At 42.2% G+C, this 15,286-nt stretch overlaps 1 protein-coding gene across 4 annotated transcripts in view; it reads right to left on the bottom strand.

Annotated features, from left to right (window-relative positions):
- Positions 1-4,858: 4,858 nt before the first annotated feature.
- The window catches only part of C1H10orf90 (chromosome 1 C10orf90 homolog), a 140,459-nt gene continuing 130,031 nt past the window's right edge, over positions 4,859-15,286 (bottom strand). For 3 of the 4 annotated variants that reach the window (XM_072629051.1, XM_072629052.1, XM_072629053.1), the window contains exons 7-9: positions 13,283-13,346; positions 5,853-5,952; positions 4,859-5,735 (exon numbers count right to left, since the gene is read on the bottom strand). In XM_072629051.1, coding sequence (XP_072485152.1) covers positions 5,697-5,735; positions 5,853-5,952; positions 13,283-13,346 — 203 coding nt within the window. In that variant the 3' untranslated portion in view covers positions 4,859-5,696. Of the gene's footprint in view, positions 5,736-5,852; positions 5,953-13,275; positions 13,347-15,286 lie in introns of those variants that run through there. The other variant, XM_072629054.1, reaches the window with a different exon arrangement.

Consider the following 15,286-nt stretch of genomic DNA (forward strand, 5'->3'; position numbering starts at 1 on the left):
GAGATCAAGAAAAAGCTCTCATTTATCTATAGGTAAGTTTCTGTTGGGCAATAGCACCCAGGGTTTTGACCATTTTAATTTTCTCTTTCTCTGCCTGTCAAATACTGGACTTTCATTTACCTTTCAGGCACAGCTGCCACATGTTGGCATTCTCCCCCATTCCCTCTTTGCTCCTTGATGTGGATCTGGTACGCTGCATTCTCAGTCTGTTGGTCAGCTTTAACCGTCATCTTCAACTGCCAGAGTGGAAAGCCATTTCCTCTTGCCTCCATCCCAACCAGTGTGGATATGGGAATGTCTCAACTGCTGACCAATGGGATTTCATCCAACCACTTTTGAACCCCTGGCTCTTTCACAAAGAATATTTTGACATCTGAGTAAGGAAGCATGTGCTGACTCAGGCTCTGGGAGTGCAGTGCTTCCAGGAAGTTTGGTTGGCAGAAGACGTTGGCTGGGAAAGCCAATTGTTTTTCCATTATCCCATTACTAACTGGTGGAAAGGACAAATAACCAAATTAGGAATTTCTCTTTCAAAATGAAGCCACAGAGATGCACAGCACATCAATCCACGTTGCTACAGCTTGTCTATTTCAAGTTTAGCCAATTGCTTAGCTTCTAACTGTGGTCATTTTAAAATAATGCTGGTGAACCATGGCCTCTGGCTATCTCCACTGGCTTAGGAAGGATGCAGTCACTTTGTATTCAACAAATTAAAAGCGTTTTTTCAGCACTGATTACGTGTTAGGCATTGGGAATAGATACAAAGACAAAAGTGCAAAACATCTCAAGATGCTGACATCCTACAGACCAGAAACAACAGGTGCACAACTCATGAGATGCCAGTTATAGACAAGTTCATTTTGTGAGAGAAAGAGTGATGCTAATTAGGGAGCTCAAGAAATTAGAGAGTGGAATTTGATCTGGGCTTCAGGAGAGTTGAGTGAGGTGGCACAGTGGATAGAGCATTGGGCTTGGAAACAGGAAGACTCATCTTCCTGAGTTCAAATCCAGTCACAGACACTTACTAGTTGTATGACCCTGGGCAAGTCACTTGACCCTATTTGTCTCAGTTTCCTCATCTGTAAAATCAGCTGGAGAAGGAAATGGCAAACCACCCTGGTATTTTTGCCAAGAAAACCCCAAGTGAGGTCATGAAGAGTTGGACTCAACTGAAATGACTCAAGAAGAAGTGTCAGTCAGAATGGGGAATATTCCAGACAGCTTGTAGAAAACCATGGAGGCAAGAGGCGGGCTCCTGAGTCCTGGAAGCAGCCAGTTGCTTGGAAGTCTGGGTACTCTTTCTTCCAGATTCACAGCATCAGAGGCTTAGAATTGGAAGGGACCTTAAAGAATGTTTTAGTCCAGTCTCTCCATTTTATAGGTGAGAAGACTGAGGCTTAGAGCAGTTAAAGGTGCCTAACATCATAGAAATAGCATAAAGCAGACTTAAGCCCTCTGACTCTAAACCCAGTAGGCTGCTTTCTAATAAGCAAAGGCTTACTTTGAGATTCTGGAGTCAAGACTTATGGTGATCTGTGACTTTGCCTGAGCCTCAGTTTCCTTATCTGTAAAATGAGGTAGCTGGACTAGCATCTCTCTAAGGCTCCCTCAAGCTCTATCGTTATAATTTTATGATAGCACTGGAAAGGCAAGAAAGGTCATCTGGTCCAACTCCTTCATTTAACAGATGAAGCATCTGAGACTGGAAGAATGACTTACCCAAGGTCACACAGCTAAGCTAGCAAGTTAGGAAGTCTGAACTCAAATCCAGATCCTTTTATTCCAGATCCAATTGTTCTTTATGCTAGGCACAAACAGGTATAATTTGAAAATACTTCTCACTTTCAACATTTGATTAAGATGAATAGAAAATTGAGCCTAAATTCAGATAATTCTCAAAGTCTTTTCTACAATTAAAGTCTGGAGAGAAGGATCCTGATCAACAAGAACTTAGCTCCTTAGAAGGAGAAGAGCCTCTCAGAAGATTGGGTCAGGTAGATCATCTCAGACTTTCCCATAGCTTTGAGTTCAAAATGGAGCCTGATCACCATGAGAGCCATGAGATGGATACCAGACATAAGCTGACATCTACTCCTTAGCTTTACAAACATAAAACCAAAAAGGCAACCAACCTTCCCATGGGGTTCTGAGAGAACAGGGCTGCAGAGAAGAGTCCTCAAACCAACCTTCCATGCTGCTCACCTTTTTGACCCCTCTTGTCTCAGGCATCTCAGCTAATAACTGTCCTTGAAACACTTCACTAGAATGTTTTTCTCAAGTTGACTTGTATTTATCCTGAGATTTATGCCACCTCCATTCTTTTTTTAGATGGATTTTTTTTTCAATGAACAAAAACCTATTTTCTCTTCACTCACCATCTCTTGCCCATTGGGGAAAAAGAAAAACAAAACCCTTGTAATAAATATACATAGTTAAGTATTCCCACACTGAAGGCTCACCCTAATTCACAGAAACTTGTTGTGTTAGTAAAGAAAGTGGTCAGGCCATAGATAGATCTGTACATTTTTTACTAAGCTCGAGGGGGAGTCTTGATGTTTCCAAGAGAAAAGACAGAGAGCAGGAGCCCCTCTCCAAGAACAGCTTTCACTCTTCCTCTCGTGGGACACCCCCTGTCTGCTCAGGCTCCACACTTGAAACTTGGTCTTTGCTTTCTAATAGAGGACAGGAACATTTTGGGTTTTGTCTCCAGCACCTCCTCTAGCACACCTGGCACTAACGAATACTGAGCTGAACTAAAGGGAAGACTCCCCTCCCCGCTGTCATCCAGGCACCAAATCCATCACTTTCCATATCTGTCAATTCCACTTCCAGGATCTCTCAACAAGTCCCTCCCAGCTCTCCCCCACTAATACCTTAGGATTATATCCACCTTAGGATAGGTCCTCCTCCTCATTGTCCCCTAGGGCTAATGCAATAAGCACCTTAGGGTCTTCCTACCATTTCTCCCTCCTCCAACCGAATCTTCAAACCACTACCTGACTACAATGCATAGAACTCATGAGGACATTCATGTTCAAAAATCTTTAGTGGCTCTCTAGTGATTCCTGAGTCAAGTTCAGACTCCTTCACCAGCTTTCAAGGTTTCCTGAAATATAACACCACCTGCCCTGATTGCTTTTATGACCTTTTCTCAAGTGATTTGGGCCTCTATAGCTTCAGTGAAAGTAGATCAGCCAGCTAGTCAATAAGTAGTCAGGTTTTTACTGTGTTCCAGGCTCTTTGAACGATTGACTCGCTCTCTCCACTGACACTGCTCCCCTCCCCCCTCCCCCCCAGATAAACACTTCTCTTTCTTACCTCTGTTCTTTACTGAGGCTGCTTCCTGTACCTGGGTGTCCTCTCCTCTTTTTTCTACTTGTTAAATTCCTTCCCTTCCTTTAGTATCAAACTGAAATGCCTGACCCCTCAGTTCCCATCAATAGCAGGGTTTCCCTCCAGGACGTTACCTAAGACTTTGTTTTATACCCACTTATACTAGGGAGTATTAGAGTCAGCTCCTAAAGTTCTGTGAGGGCTCACTGTGGAATGGAGGGGGGGTCCTCTGTGAAACACAAACACATCTTACTTCCTCCCACCTTGCAAAGTTTCCAAGCACAGGCCATTGATGGTGCATGAGGATGCCTGCCTCGGATTTGAAGAGGTCCCCCACCCCATCCAGCACTAGATAAGAGCTTTAATATAACATGAATAGCACAACGAAGGTGTGTGTGTAAGGACTGAGACTGCTGTTGGAGAAGGGAGCACAGAACTTTCACCGGTGAAATCTTGTGTCTTTTCAGTATGGCCCTGGGACATTGCAGGCTCCTCATGGGCAGGGATGGTGCCTTGCATCTCCTCCAGCACTGAGTCCAGGGCTCTGGAGATGGCAGGTACTGTTTCTCACATGTAGTGTTCCATCTCTTGCTTTTCTAGAATGTTAATGTAAAATTTTAAACGTGAAACACAGGGTCAGCTAGAGCTGTGTCGCTGAGCCTCCCTTCTGAGCCACTCTCCATCCAAGCTAGTGCCCACGTCTGAGGCTCAGTGACCCTGAGATCTTGTCAGTTCCATATGTTTAGGTATTACTGGATTTCAGGCCTCCAGAAGTCCTAGTCCTTCCTGTTCCTTTCTTTTCTTTCCTCTTCCTCTTTTTCATCCTTCAACTTTTCTTCTTCTGTTTCTCCTTCCACCTCACCTCCATCTATACTATCTGGGGAAGGGAGACCCCCTGCAATCACTTGTGTATAGAAGGGGGAAGAAGAGGGTGGCACTGACTCCTCACTGCATACATGGTTTTCCCCATCTGTAAACTTCATTAGGGCAGGCACTCTCTCATTCTGGTCTTTGGATACCCAATGACTGGCACCGATTAGGCCTTCTCTTTCTAAATTTGTGTTGAAGTACATTGTATTGTGTTTCATTCCTTCCAGGGCTCTCACCTGCTGCATCATTAGACAGCTGGGGACTGTTGTATTCTGAAGATAGAAGGACCATAGAATCCTAGGATCAAATTCAATCCTTGGATTGAAAGGGGGAAGTGACCTTGGTGGCCATCGACTCCACCTCCCTCATTTTGTAGAGGAGTAAACTGAGTCTGGGGGAGGAGGAGTAGATTTTTCAAGCTTAGAGCTATGAAGGGCAAAGCCAAGCTCCAGCCCCAGCAGGGCTTTGATTGCAAAGTCAGTGTTCTCTTTCCAGCTCCATCCTCACCTGAGAATCATTGGCTGAAGTAAGTTAAAGGAGAAGAGAATTCTGGGAAGATTTGGGGAGATCCCATAACAAATACTTTGTATAGTGTAGGATGGAAGTTTCACTTTTGATCAAAGAAAAATTAATAACAAAAACAATAACACCAAAATACTGAGACTTTTAAAATAATATTTATTTCCATTTTGTTGTAAAAACTAGTTTCTTGTATAACTTCCAAAATATACATATATAAATAAAAGAAATTGTAAAATCTGGAAGGTCAATATGACAATTTTGTCAGTAGCTTTTTTTTTTAAAACAGAAAGGAATTTTTTGAGGGAGGGAAGAAAACATTGGATTTGAAATTCATACTCACTCCCACTAAGTTGTCTCATAATGACAGAGGGTCAACCCTGCTCAACCTAGCTGAACCCTTCTACCCAACTAGATTAGGCTGCTCCCTGGTCACCATGCTAGTTCACCTTGAAAAACTCGATTGCTGCTATGGCTGCGGCTGCTGTGGCTGTGGTTGCTGCAGCAGTGGCTGTCATTTGGTAATCAGGTTACTCTAAAAGGTTCCTAGACATGGCTGGGAAGGAGCAGGTTTGGGATAGAGGAGGTGAGATGGATGAAGGCTTTACTTCTATGAGAGGACAGCCTTCATTCCTAAGAAGTTAATGAAAATAACAGACCAAAACCAAGGTCCCCTGTATTGTTTTTATGCACCAGAAAGATCATAAAATCCTCTGGGGTCAGAATGGGGGGAAAGACAGGAGCAAACAGGGCCATTCCAGGGGAAGCAACACTTGGGCTACTTCTCTGTATTGATGGTCCCCCAGTGTGGTGCTGCTGCTTACTCTGTAAAGCAGGGGAGGTTTCTTCCTCTATGTAAAATCCCTACGTTAAATCAGGGTGTGGCGGTGATGACGATAAAGCTAATTTTAACTGGCTATGTAATATTTGAGATCATCCCAGACCCCTGCAGTGGTAGCTGCTGAGTTTGCGGGTCAGTCTGTACTCCTCTGAAGGATCTGATCCAGTAGTTGCTAGAGGGGGTGAAGAGAAAGAAAAGGTCACAGTTGGAAGGCAGGATCATAGGGAGGGGGTGTGTGTGGGGGTATGGGGGGTGGACAAAACCAAGCAGCTTCTCTGGAATACCTTACCTTTTTAAAGACTTCGGCGCGTAGACGATTACTCTGTAAAATTACTCTTTTCTTTTGTTCTTCTTTCTTCTTTTTCACTTCAGGCAGGTTATTATAGATTCTGAAATACAGTCAGAGATGGGTGAGTAGATGTGGCAAAAGATTCATTTTTGCCTGATAGTTACTAGGGCACACAGTCAATATGGCAGCGCCTCCAAGTTGGCGATGTCATCTGTAGGGGGACTCCCTCTATCAACACATAGTGCAACTGATTTAGGACTTGGGATCATACAACTTGTGCTGGGAAAAGTCTCAGAGATCTTCTAGTCTAGCCCCTCATTGTGGCAATGAGGCTACTGAAGCCCCGAGTGGTGAAATGATTTTCTAAGATAATCTACCATAGCTATGTGGGGATTTGAATGCAAGTCTTCAGGTTCCAAACCAAGCATGGATCATAGTTTTAGAGTTGGAAGGACCTTAGTGGCACAAGTCTAACCCTCTCATTTTACATATGAGGAAACTGAGGCACAGAGAGGTTGGGACTCCTTCAGGATCAAACAGTTACAAAGTATCTGGGGTAGATCTAAACTCCTATCTTACAGACTCCAAGTCCAGCACCTTATTCACTTTGCGACCTTTTTGCCATCATACTACCTTAGAGAAAGAGCACTTAGGGGACACCATAGTGGATAGAACAATGGACTTGGAATCAGGAAGACTCTTCTTCTTGAGTTCAAATCCAGTTTCAGACACTTATTGGCTGTGTGACCTTAGCAAAGTCAGTTAACCCTGTAAAATGAACTGGAGAAGAAAATGGCAAACCACTCCAAGATCTTTGCCAAGAAAATGTTAAAATAGGGTCACATAGAATTGGACATAACTAAACAACACTACCTTAGAGAACTGAAAGGACTTGTCCAAGGTACCACAGTCAATAAAGGTCTGAGGTCAAATTGAACCCAGCTCTTCTTGACTCTACTGCTTCTTACAATAAGTAATAATCTAAATTTTAAAGGGAAAACACTTGACTAACTACATACTGTTGAAGAAATTCAATGAGAATTATTAGCGATATGACAAGTCATAGCCAAATTCAGTGCATGGGGGGGAGAAGATATTCGCTTTGGGGAAAGAGAACCTGATTTCAAACCTTATTCTTGTTATTGATTAGTTTGTGATCTTGGCCAAGTCATTGATTTCTTTGGGATGCAGTTTCCTCATCTATAAAAAGAGGGAGCTGAATTAGATGTATTTTAAGATCCCTTTCCTCTCTAGAGATATGTTCCTCTGTGTCTGATTTTCCTTGGGTATAGACACTCTCAGAGGACTACACATCTCAACCAAGCAATCAATTCATCAAGCACTTATTTATTAAGCACCTACTATGTGCTAGGTACTGTGCTAGGCTCTGGGGATACAAGTCCTAAGAATGAAAAAAAATCCCACCTTCCAAGAAGTTTACATTTGGATAGGAGAGACCAAAAAGAAAGGACATGTATGTCTGTATACATATATATATACACCCTCATATATGTATATATGAGGGTGTATATATGTACATATATGCCTATACACATTTATATGAGTGTGTATATATATATAGATAGATAGCATACATATTAAATAAGAGAAATACTAAAATAAATGCAAATGTATGGATGAATTATTCAAAGTACCAGAGAAGGTTAAAGAGATGGAAAATAAGGCTTTATTTAACGTGAAAAGAAATGGATTTAAAAGCAACTTCATATGCTCTCAGCATCCACTAAAAGAGAACTGGAGGCTCTATAGTGGATGGAGGACTGGATTGGAAATCCCAACAGAGCTGAGTTCAAATTCTGTCTTCTACACTCTTGACCATATGTCCTAATCTCTCTGAAGCTGCTTTTGATTAACCTTAAGTGGGAATAATGATCCTTGTACCTCCCCACCTTAGAGTGGTGCTGTGAGAAAGTGCTTTTCAAACTCCTGTGCTAGAATAATAAGAATTAATGATATTGTGCAAAAGGAGGGATTCAAAGGAATTACCATTTTCTTTCCTAAAGATTTTTAAAGAGTTCAGGAACTTGGGATGAAAAAGGCCTGAGAAATACCCTAGTCCAAATGGAAGCCAAGGAGGCTGCCATTTGCCAGAATCTACATAACTATTTCATCAGAAAATCCTAGACTCTCAGAATTAGTGGGACTGTCAAAACCCATCCCCTCTAACCTGGGTCTGAGCAAGGAAATCAGTTACCTACCCCAAGCAGTGGCCTTCCAGCCTTTGTTTGAAGACCCAATCCTAATTCTCCAGGGAGAATGAGAGGTTCTAATTCACTAACAAGGGAACCTATTCCACTCTAGGGAGGCTCAAATGGTCTCATGTTGGTTTTTCTTTACATTTAGTTGGGGATGATAATAGGTAGCGTTAGTGTAATGCACTGTTTTGCTTAATGTTTGTTTTTCTGTCTCTGTTTCTCAAACACACACACACACACACACACACACACACACACATCTCTTGTGACAGTCCATTCCACTCAAATTGTTAGAGGAAGCAGCTGGGTAGAGGGAAGTGAGCAGTGGATTTGAAGGCAAGATAATTGGGTTTGACTATCTACTCACTTTGTCTATATTTTGTACCTACTCACCTAGGTACATGTTATTTTCCTCACGGGCAGGGTTATTTCATTTCTGTCTTTATATCTTACTTAGTGCTTGGCATTTAATAAATACTTATTTGGTAGGCTGATTGAATTTATGAGATTCTCTTTGTCTCAGTTTCCTTATATATAATAGGAAAAATAACCCCACCCCACAGGGTTGTTGTAGGGAAAGTTTTGTAAATCTTAAAGGGCTATAAATATTAGCTGTTATTATCAAGAAATTTTGGGTTTTTTGGACAGATTTTGTCAAAATCTGCCTCTCAGTATCCATTGCTTCTTATTCACTGAGTCACAGATTATCATAATGGAAAGGAACTACAGATGCCATCCAGACTAGTCCATACTTGAATAGGACTATACAATGGATCTTCAAATGCTTGTTCATATTTTGCTTGGGTGACTCCACCAATAGGGGCTCTAGTACCTCTGAGGCAGCCCACTCCACTTGCAGAGAGCTCTCATTGTTAAGAAGTTTTTTTCCTGACATTGAGCCTAAATTTGCTTTCCTAACTTCTTCCCACTTACGTTTCTTATGCTGCTCTCTAGGCCCCCCAAAGAGCAAAGTTCCTCTTACTGACCATAGAAAATCAGATTTCAGATTGGCTATATAATATTGTTTCATTTCTGTCTTCTGAAAGAAACTGCCTGGATCAATCTCAGCAAAGACTTCTGCTACTTTCCTCTGATACAATAAATAACTGGAACAAATGAAACAATCTGAAAGCCTTTGCATATTTATTTTTCTAACCTTGTGATATCCAACTGAACATCTCTGATTTATTTGTTGTTGTTAAGTGGTTTCAGTTGTCCAATTTCTGACCCCATTTTGGGGTTTTCTTGGCAAAGATACTAGAGGGATCTGCCATTTCCTTTTCCAGCTCTTTTTATAGATGAGGAGAATGAGGCAAACAGGGTTAAGTGACCTGCCCAGGGTCACCCAATTAGTAAGTGTGTGAGGCCAGACATGAGCTCATGAAGATGAGTCTTCCTAATTCCAAGCCCAGTGCTCTAACCACTTTGCAATCTGGCTGCCCTCTCTGTTTAATAGTCCTCCATATTTCTACACCACATGAGAAATTGATAGTACCAAGTAGGATGGGCAGAATGCCCAGTCTCTGCTTCTCACACTGGTATAACCATACCAGTCTGGGCTGTTGGGATACACCATGCTATCCCACCTGGGAGAAATTACCCCCCCAGCAACCTGGGAAGTACCATTACATCATGGAAAATAATCTCTTATAGAATCTTGGTGGGAAGGAAGCCAAACTGAATCCTTTGGCTCTTTGGAATAACTCTATCTTTTCTTGTGGAGTCTGTAAGAGGACTTTGAAAACAGCACTTATCTCAGTGGTCAGAGGTCAGAAAGACCTTGGGTCAAAGCCCATGTATGAAATTAATTGGCTGTGTGATCCTAGGCAAGTCACAAACTCTGAGACTTGGTATTCTTATCTGTAAAATGACCCAGTAGTATATTCAGCTCACAGAGATGTGGTAATGGCCAAATGAGAGAGCATATGTAGATTGTTTTGCAAACCTCATTGTATGCCGTACTTTTTGGTAATTATTGAGCTGAAGGCAACCCACATTGGAAAGAATAGCTGCTTTGTCCATCACTCAGGACTCTTGAGTTCTACTGGCACATAGTAGGTGCTTAATAAATGTTTGGTAACTGGCTTACTGGTTCTAACTAGCTAGGTGATATGAAGTAAGTAAATTGCCCTCTGAGGTCCTCCATTTCCTCAAGTGGAAGAGGTGTGCCTAAAGAATAGTTCAAATGAAACAGATTTGGGGATTTTAGTGGATCAGAAGTTCAACAAAAGCTAGCAATGGGATGTAGCAGCCACCCCAGGAGATGTGAATTTTTCCTTAAAAATGAATCCAGATGGGTGACTTTATCAGTGCAATGTAGGAAAGTCCTGGTGTAAAAATATGCTCTATTGATATAGAGTGGCATATTTCCACCTCTAACCATCTTTGGAAGTAGTTGGGGGGGGGGCTATGGGGAGTTACACAGTCAGAGGGAGAACTTGATGTTATCTGGGGTCTCTTTTTCTATGATTCTAACTAGTTTTAATTATTTTGTCTTCGAAACAGCAGTTCTATAAAATCAACGGAGAATGATTTAGCCTGAGAAGCTGCATGGAATTGTGGACAGAAGGATGGCTTTGGGAGTAAAAAGATTTGGTTTAAGCCTCATCTCTGACATCTTGGCTGCAAAGTCACTTAACCTCTTGGGATTCTGGACAGTTCTCTGAAACTGCTGTAGAGAAGGTGCTGATCTGCCTTAGTAGAAACTCCCTGGGAATGCACTTTACCAATGATGCCACATAGCCACTCCTTCTCCAGTTCTGGGATGGATTTGACATAACTATCAGGAGCACATAAATGGTGGCTCCATCATCCCTTCAAGACAGCTTCCTCTTTGTCCTCCCAATCACAAGAAAACTCCTAGGAAATAGTCTTTATATGCAGGTGCTGCCTCTATTTCCTCATTTCCCAGAAAAATCTCAATTCCTTGTAATCTGGCTTGACCTCAAGACTCTTCAGAAACTTCTTTGTCCAAGGTCATGAATAATTTCTTCACTGCTAAATCCATTGGACTTTCCTCAGTCTTCATACTTCTTGTCCTTCTGACATTACTGACTACTCCTTCTCAAATGCTCTCTCTCATTCTTTGGCTCCCATCATACTGAACTTTCTTGGTCCTCCTTCTACCCATCTAACCTCTCCTCCACCAACTCCCTCTTTGTCCTCCCTCACTCCAGCACAAGCAGCCCCCAGGTTCTCTCCTGGGACTTCTGTCTGCTTCCTACATTCTATTTCTTGGTGAACTCCTCTAATCCCATAGGCTAATCTCATCCTTACATGGATGACTCCCAGTTCTACATCTCCAGCCCTCTTCTACTTATGTTCTACAGCACCAAGGGCCTGCTTGGCATTTCTAGCTGGATGTCCCACACAGGCATCTTAAGTTCAACATGTCCAAAATATCACTCATTCTCTTCTTCCCCAACCTGCCCCTCCTCCACACTACCCTGACCTGTTGAGGATCCCAGAGTTCACCACTTGAGAGTCATCCTTGACTCCTCATTCTGCTTTGCCTATCATATCCAGTCAGTTGCTAAGTCTTGATTCTAGTCCTCCACACCTCTCCCATCCCTCCCTTCCTCTCCAATCACTTGGATACCATATTGGTCCAGGATCTCATCCCCTTTTACCTAGACTACTGACATAACCTCTTTAGTATTGTCTCAATTTCTAGTCTCTCTCTTTCTTTCATCTATCCTTCACAATGCTGCCAAAAGAATCTTCCTAAAGCACTATTCTGTCCATGGCACCTTCCTTCTCCATACTGTCACTAGTATAATTTTAAACCCCCTCAACTCGACATTTAAAAGTCCATTACAATTTGGCTCCTGCCCGTCTTTCCAGGCTTATTTCATGCCAGAACTTTCTCTGGCATCCTGTTATTTTATCCTTACTTTCAAATGATCTGAGTACCAGATGTCAGCAAAGATAGTGGCACATCTGGGTGAATGTCCCTTCATGTACCCCACACTTCAGACAATCCAGGTGTGCTACTCTTTCCTGAACCTGCAACTCCACCCTTGTCTCTCTATCTTTGTGCATCTATCTTTTCACCTCAGTTTCATAAAGTTTTGGAAAGTGGGGTTGTCCATGTCAAGTCTTTCTCCATCTCTCCAGTGGTCAGTGATCTCCCTCTTCTCAGATGACCTCAGACTTATTCATGTGAATGTCATATCTGCCCACTGTAATGTAAACTCCTGAGAGGGCAGGCTCTGTTTCTTTTCTCTTTGTATCCCAAGTACCTGGCACAGTGCCTGGTACATAGTAGGAGTATAATAAGTGCTTGTTAGATTGAATTGAAAAATGACATTCGACTCCAGATCTGGCAGGATTGTTACATGGCATGTACTAACTTCTAGAGTGCTATAGAAATGAAGGCTTTGACTGTCGTCATCGTCATCATCATCATCATCATCGCCATCATCACCATCCTTATTGTTAATGCCTTGGCAAATGAAATCCAGTGGCACTTTGGAGACTCATCCCAGCTTGCTGTGGCTCAGCCTGTTAATGGAACAGGCAAGTTTATCCTCCCTCTCAGTTAATTACCCGCAACCTCACTGCAGATGATCAGATTTCACCAATTACCAAGTAAACAATTTAACTCAATAAAAATCAAAGGGCGGTGCCTGGAAAAGTGTGTTCATTTTTATGAATGCAGATCAGTGCACTATTGATTGGGGGTAATTATTATCATTTCTCATATTACTGTAGATTTTGTCAGACTAATGAAATTTCAGGAACAAGAGCCTTTCCTCTGGTACTCTGTTACTCAATCCTCACTTGGAGGCAGCCTGAACATCAGGTATTAGGAAAGATGGTGGCACATCTGGGTGGATTCCAAAGGGGAGACCCCAGGGAAATGCCTGGGACCACATGATTGTTTTGTCAAGTTGGTGAGTCAGCAAGTAGGACCTTAATCTGCTTTCAAGCTTGGTGTGATAGGGCCAGGCTGTGAACTGGGAGAGGGAATGCACCAAAGTTACCTGCCTCCCATATGCACTAGACTTCAGAGAATACTAGGCAGTAGTATCATACTAGGCCTACCCAGGTTGGGAAGAAAAAGTTCCTTTGTCAGCAGGCATCATCATTCCCCAGGGGATGCCACGTCTAAGATACATGGGCACACACTTTCTAAGGATCACACAAAGCCCTGTTAGTGGAAGCAGAACCTGCTTGATACAAGGGTATGTCTAAACACCAGTCACTCAGTACCTTTTAGATCTCATATGCATTTCTTTCTCTGATATGCACCTCTCCTTCGGCTTGAACAAGTTATCTGGAAATAAACACACAAATGAAGCACCGATTAATGTCACCAGGGATTGAATCAGGCAGACATCGACAGAAACATCTCATCAAAGGGCTAGCCAGATCCTTGTTCTTACTCATTTTCACATGTCAGATCAGCCTACTTGGAGGCCAGAGGAGCCAAGGAGGCTCCCCCACCATGATGAGGATGCCAAGATGTCCATCACTGACACCCTTCCACAGAACTCCTCTTAAGTACCCTACCACAGGTTAAACTGAAAGCCCTCAACCTCAAGTCCCACTTGGGCAGGAGAAAAGTGGGACTTGCTGTGATGAGGGTCTAAATATGGGAGAACGTGAGATTCAGAGTCAGGGGAGTATGGAGCTTCCATCTGGACTGTTATTTTGAAGCACTTGCATCCTTAAGAAAGTCTTTCTGGACCTCAGTTTCCTTCTCTGTAAAATGAATGAGTTGGACTGTTGGTGGAGCTAGGAGTTGGTCCAACTATTCCAAAGAACTATTTGGAAAGATGTGAGGAAGGTCGCTAAAGTTCATTCCCTTTGATCTAGGGGTCTTACCAGGGGATAAAACCCCAAGGGAGTCAAGGGCAGAAAGAAAAACACAAAACAGCAAAATCATGATGGGAACATTTTGGGGTAGCAAAGAATCCAAAACAAAGTAGGTCCCCATTGACTGAGGAATGGATGGATAAACAAGTTGGGTATCCTAATGGACCTGACCATTACTGCCTCAAAACATAACAAATATGAAGAATTCAGAGACATATGAGAAGACTTGTATGAAACTGAAACAAAGTATAATGATACCAAGAAAATAATATATACAGAGATCTTAACAATGCAAATGGAAAGAATACTAAGAGGAGATAGAAATCTGGGTAATTTTTAGGTAAATAGATATATAGACCACATAGTAATACCCAAATCGAAACCTGAGAACCAACAATGGTGAAAACCACATAGATGTGCCATTGGTGTATATGTAGTACATGCAAATTTGGAGGATCCATGCCAAATATTCACATGGACTATGTATGCCCAAGCTGTGGAAGAACATTCCAAGCTCATATTGGTCTGATCAGTCACAGTCAGACACACTGAAATTTCACTTTATCATGGTGATGTCATTTTGTTCTTCTTCATGAAGGACAAGAACCATGTATAAGTATATGCATATATATGTGTATGGGTATGGGTATGGGTATATGTATGTGTATGAGTATGAGTACGGGTATGAGTATGGGTATATGCATATGTATATGTATGGGTAGGGGTGGAGGTTTTTGTGTGTGTATCTATGTATATGTATATGTATATATACTCATATATGTACATTTAAGTATAAATGTATGTGTATATACACAGTATGCATATATATAATATCTACCTATGTGTATATCTTTAGCTTTGTCCATATCAAGTAAGAAGGAATAGAGGTCATTGTACGTGGCCATTAGGATGGTTCAGAGCTCCTGGGACAGAAGATTCCTGCAGGGAATGATATGCATTCACCCGAACGGTGATCGAAACAGGCATTACTATTCCTCTGGAGCTCACATTAAAGTGAAACCCAAGGTAGACAGTGATCCCAGGAGGTAAAAGCCAACATGGAAAATTGCAGTTGTGGAATTAGCATAATTTCAATTGAATTGCAAGCAGAGATGATCACCAGGAAAGTAAAAAGCCCGATACCCCATTCACGTTTTTGTTTTATTTTCAAGAGGGGGAAAAGTAACTATGAGCTCTTTTGTCATTGTGTTGGTTTGTCTTTTCAGACTCTCAGTAGCCTGCTGAGAAGCAGGCTCAGTTTTGAATGCTCTGCACCCAAGTCAACTTTGCTGAGGGGCCTCTTATACCTTTATTAATTGCCATAGAACTCGAAGAGCAAGGGGGTTGGAGACCCCTCTTTCAGCAGACCCTTCCCCATGTCCTGTCGGGACACAGTTC

Source organism: Notamacropus eugenii, chromosome 1 (genome assembly GCF_028372415.1).
Source record: "Notamacropus eugenii isolate mMacEug1 chromosome 1, mMacEug1.pri_v2, whole genome shotgun sequence".
Taxonomy (NCBI): Eukaryota; Metazoa; Chordata; class Mammalia; order Diprotodontia; family Macropodidae; genus Notamacropus; species Notamacropus eugenii.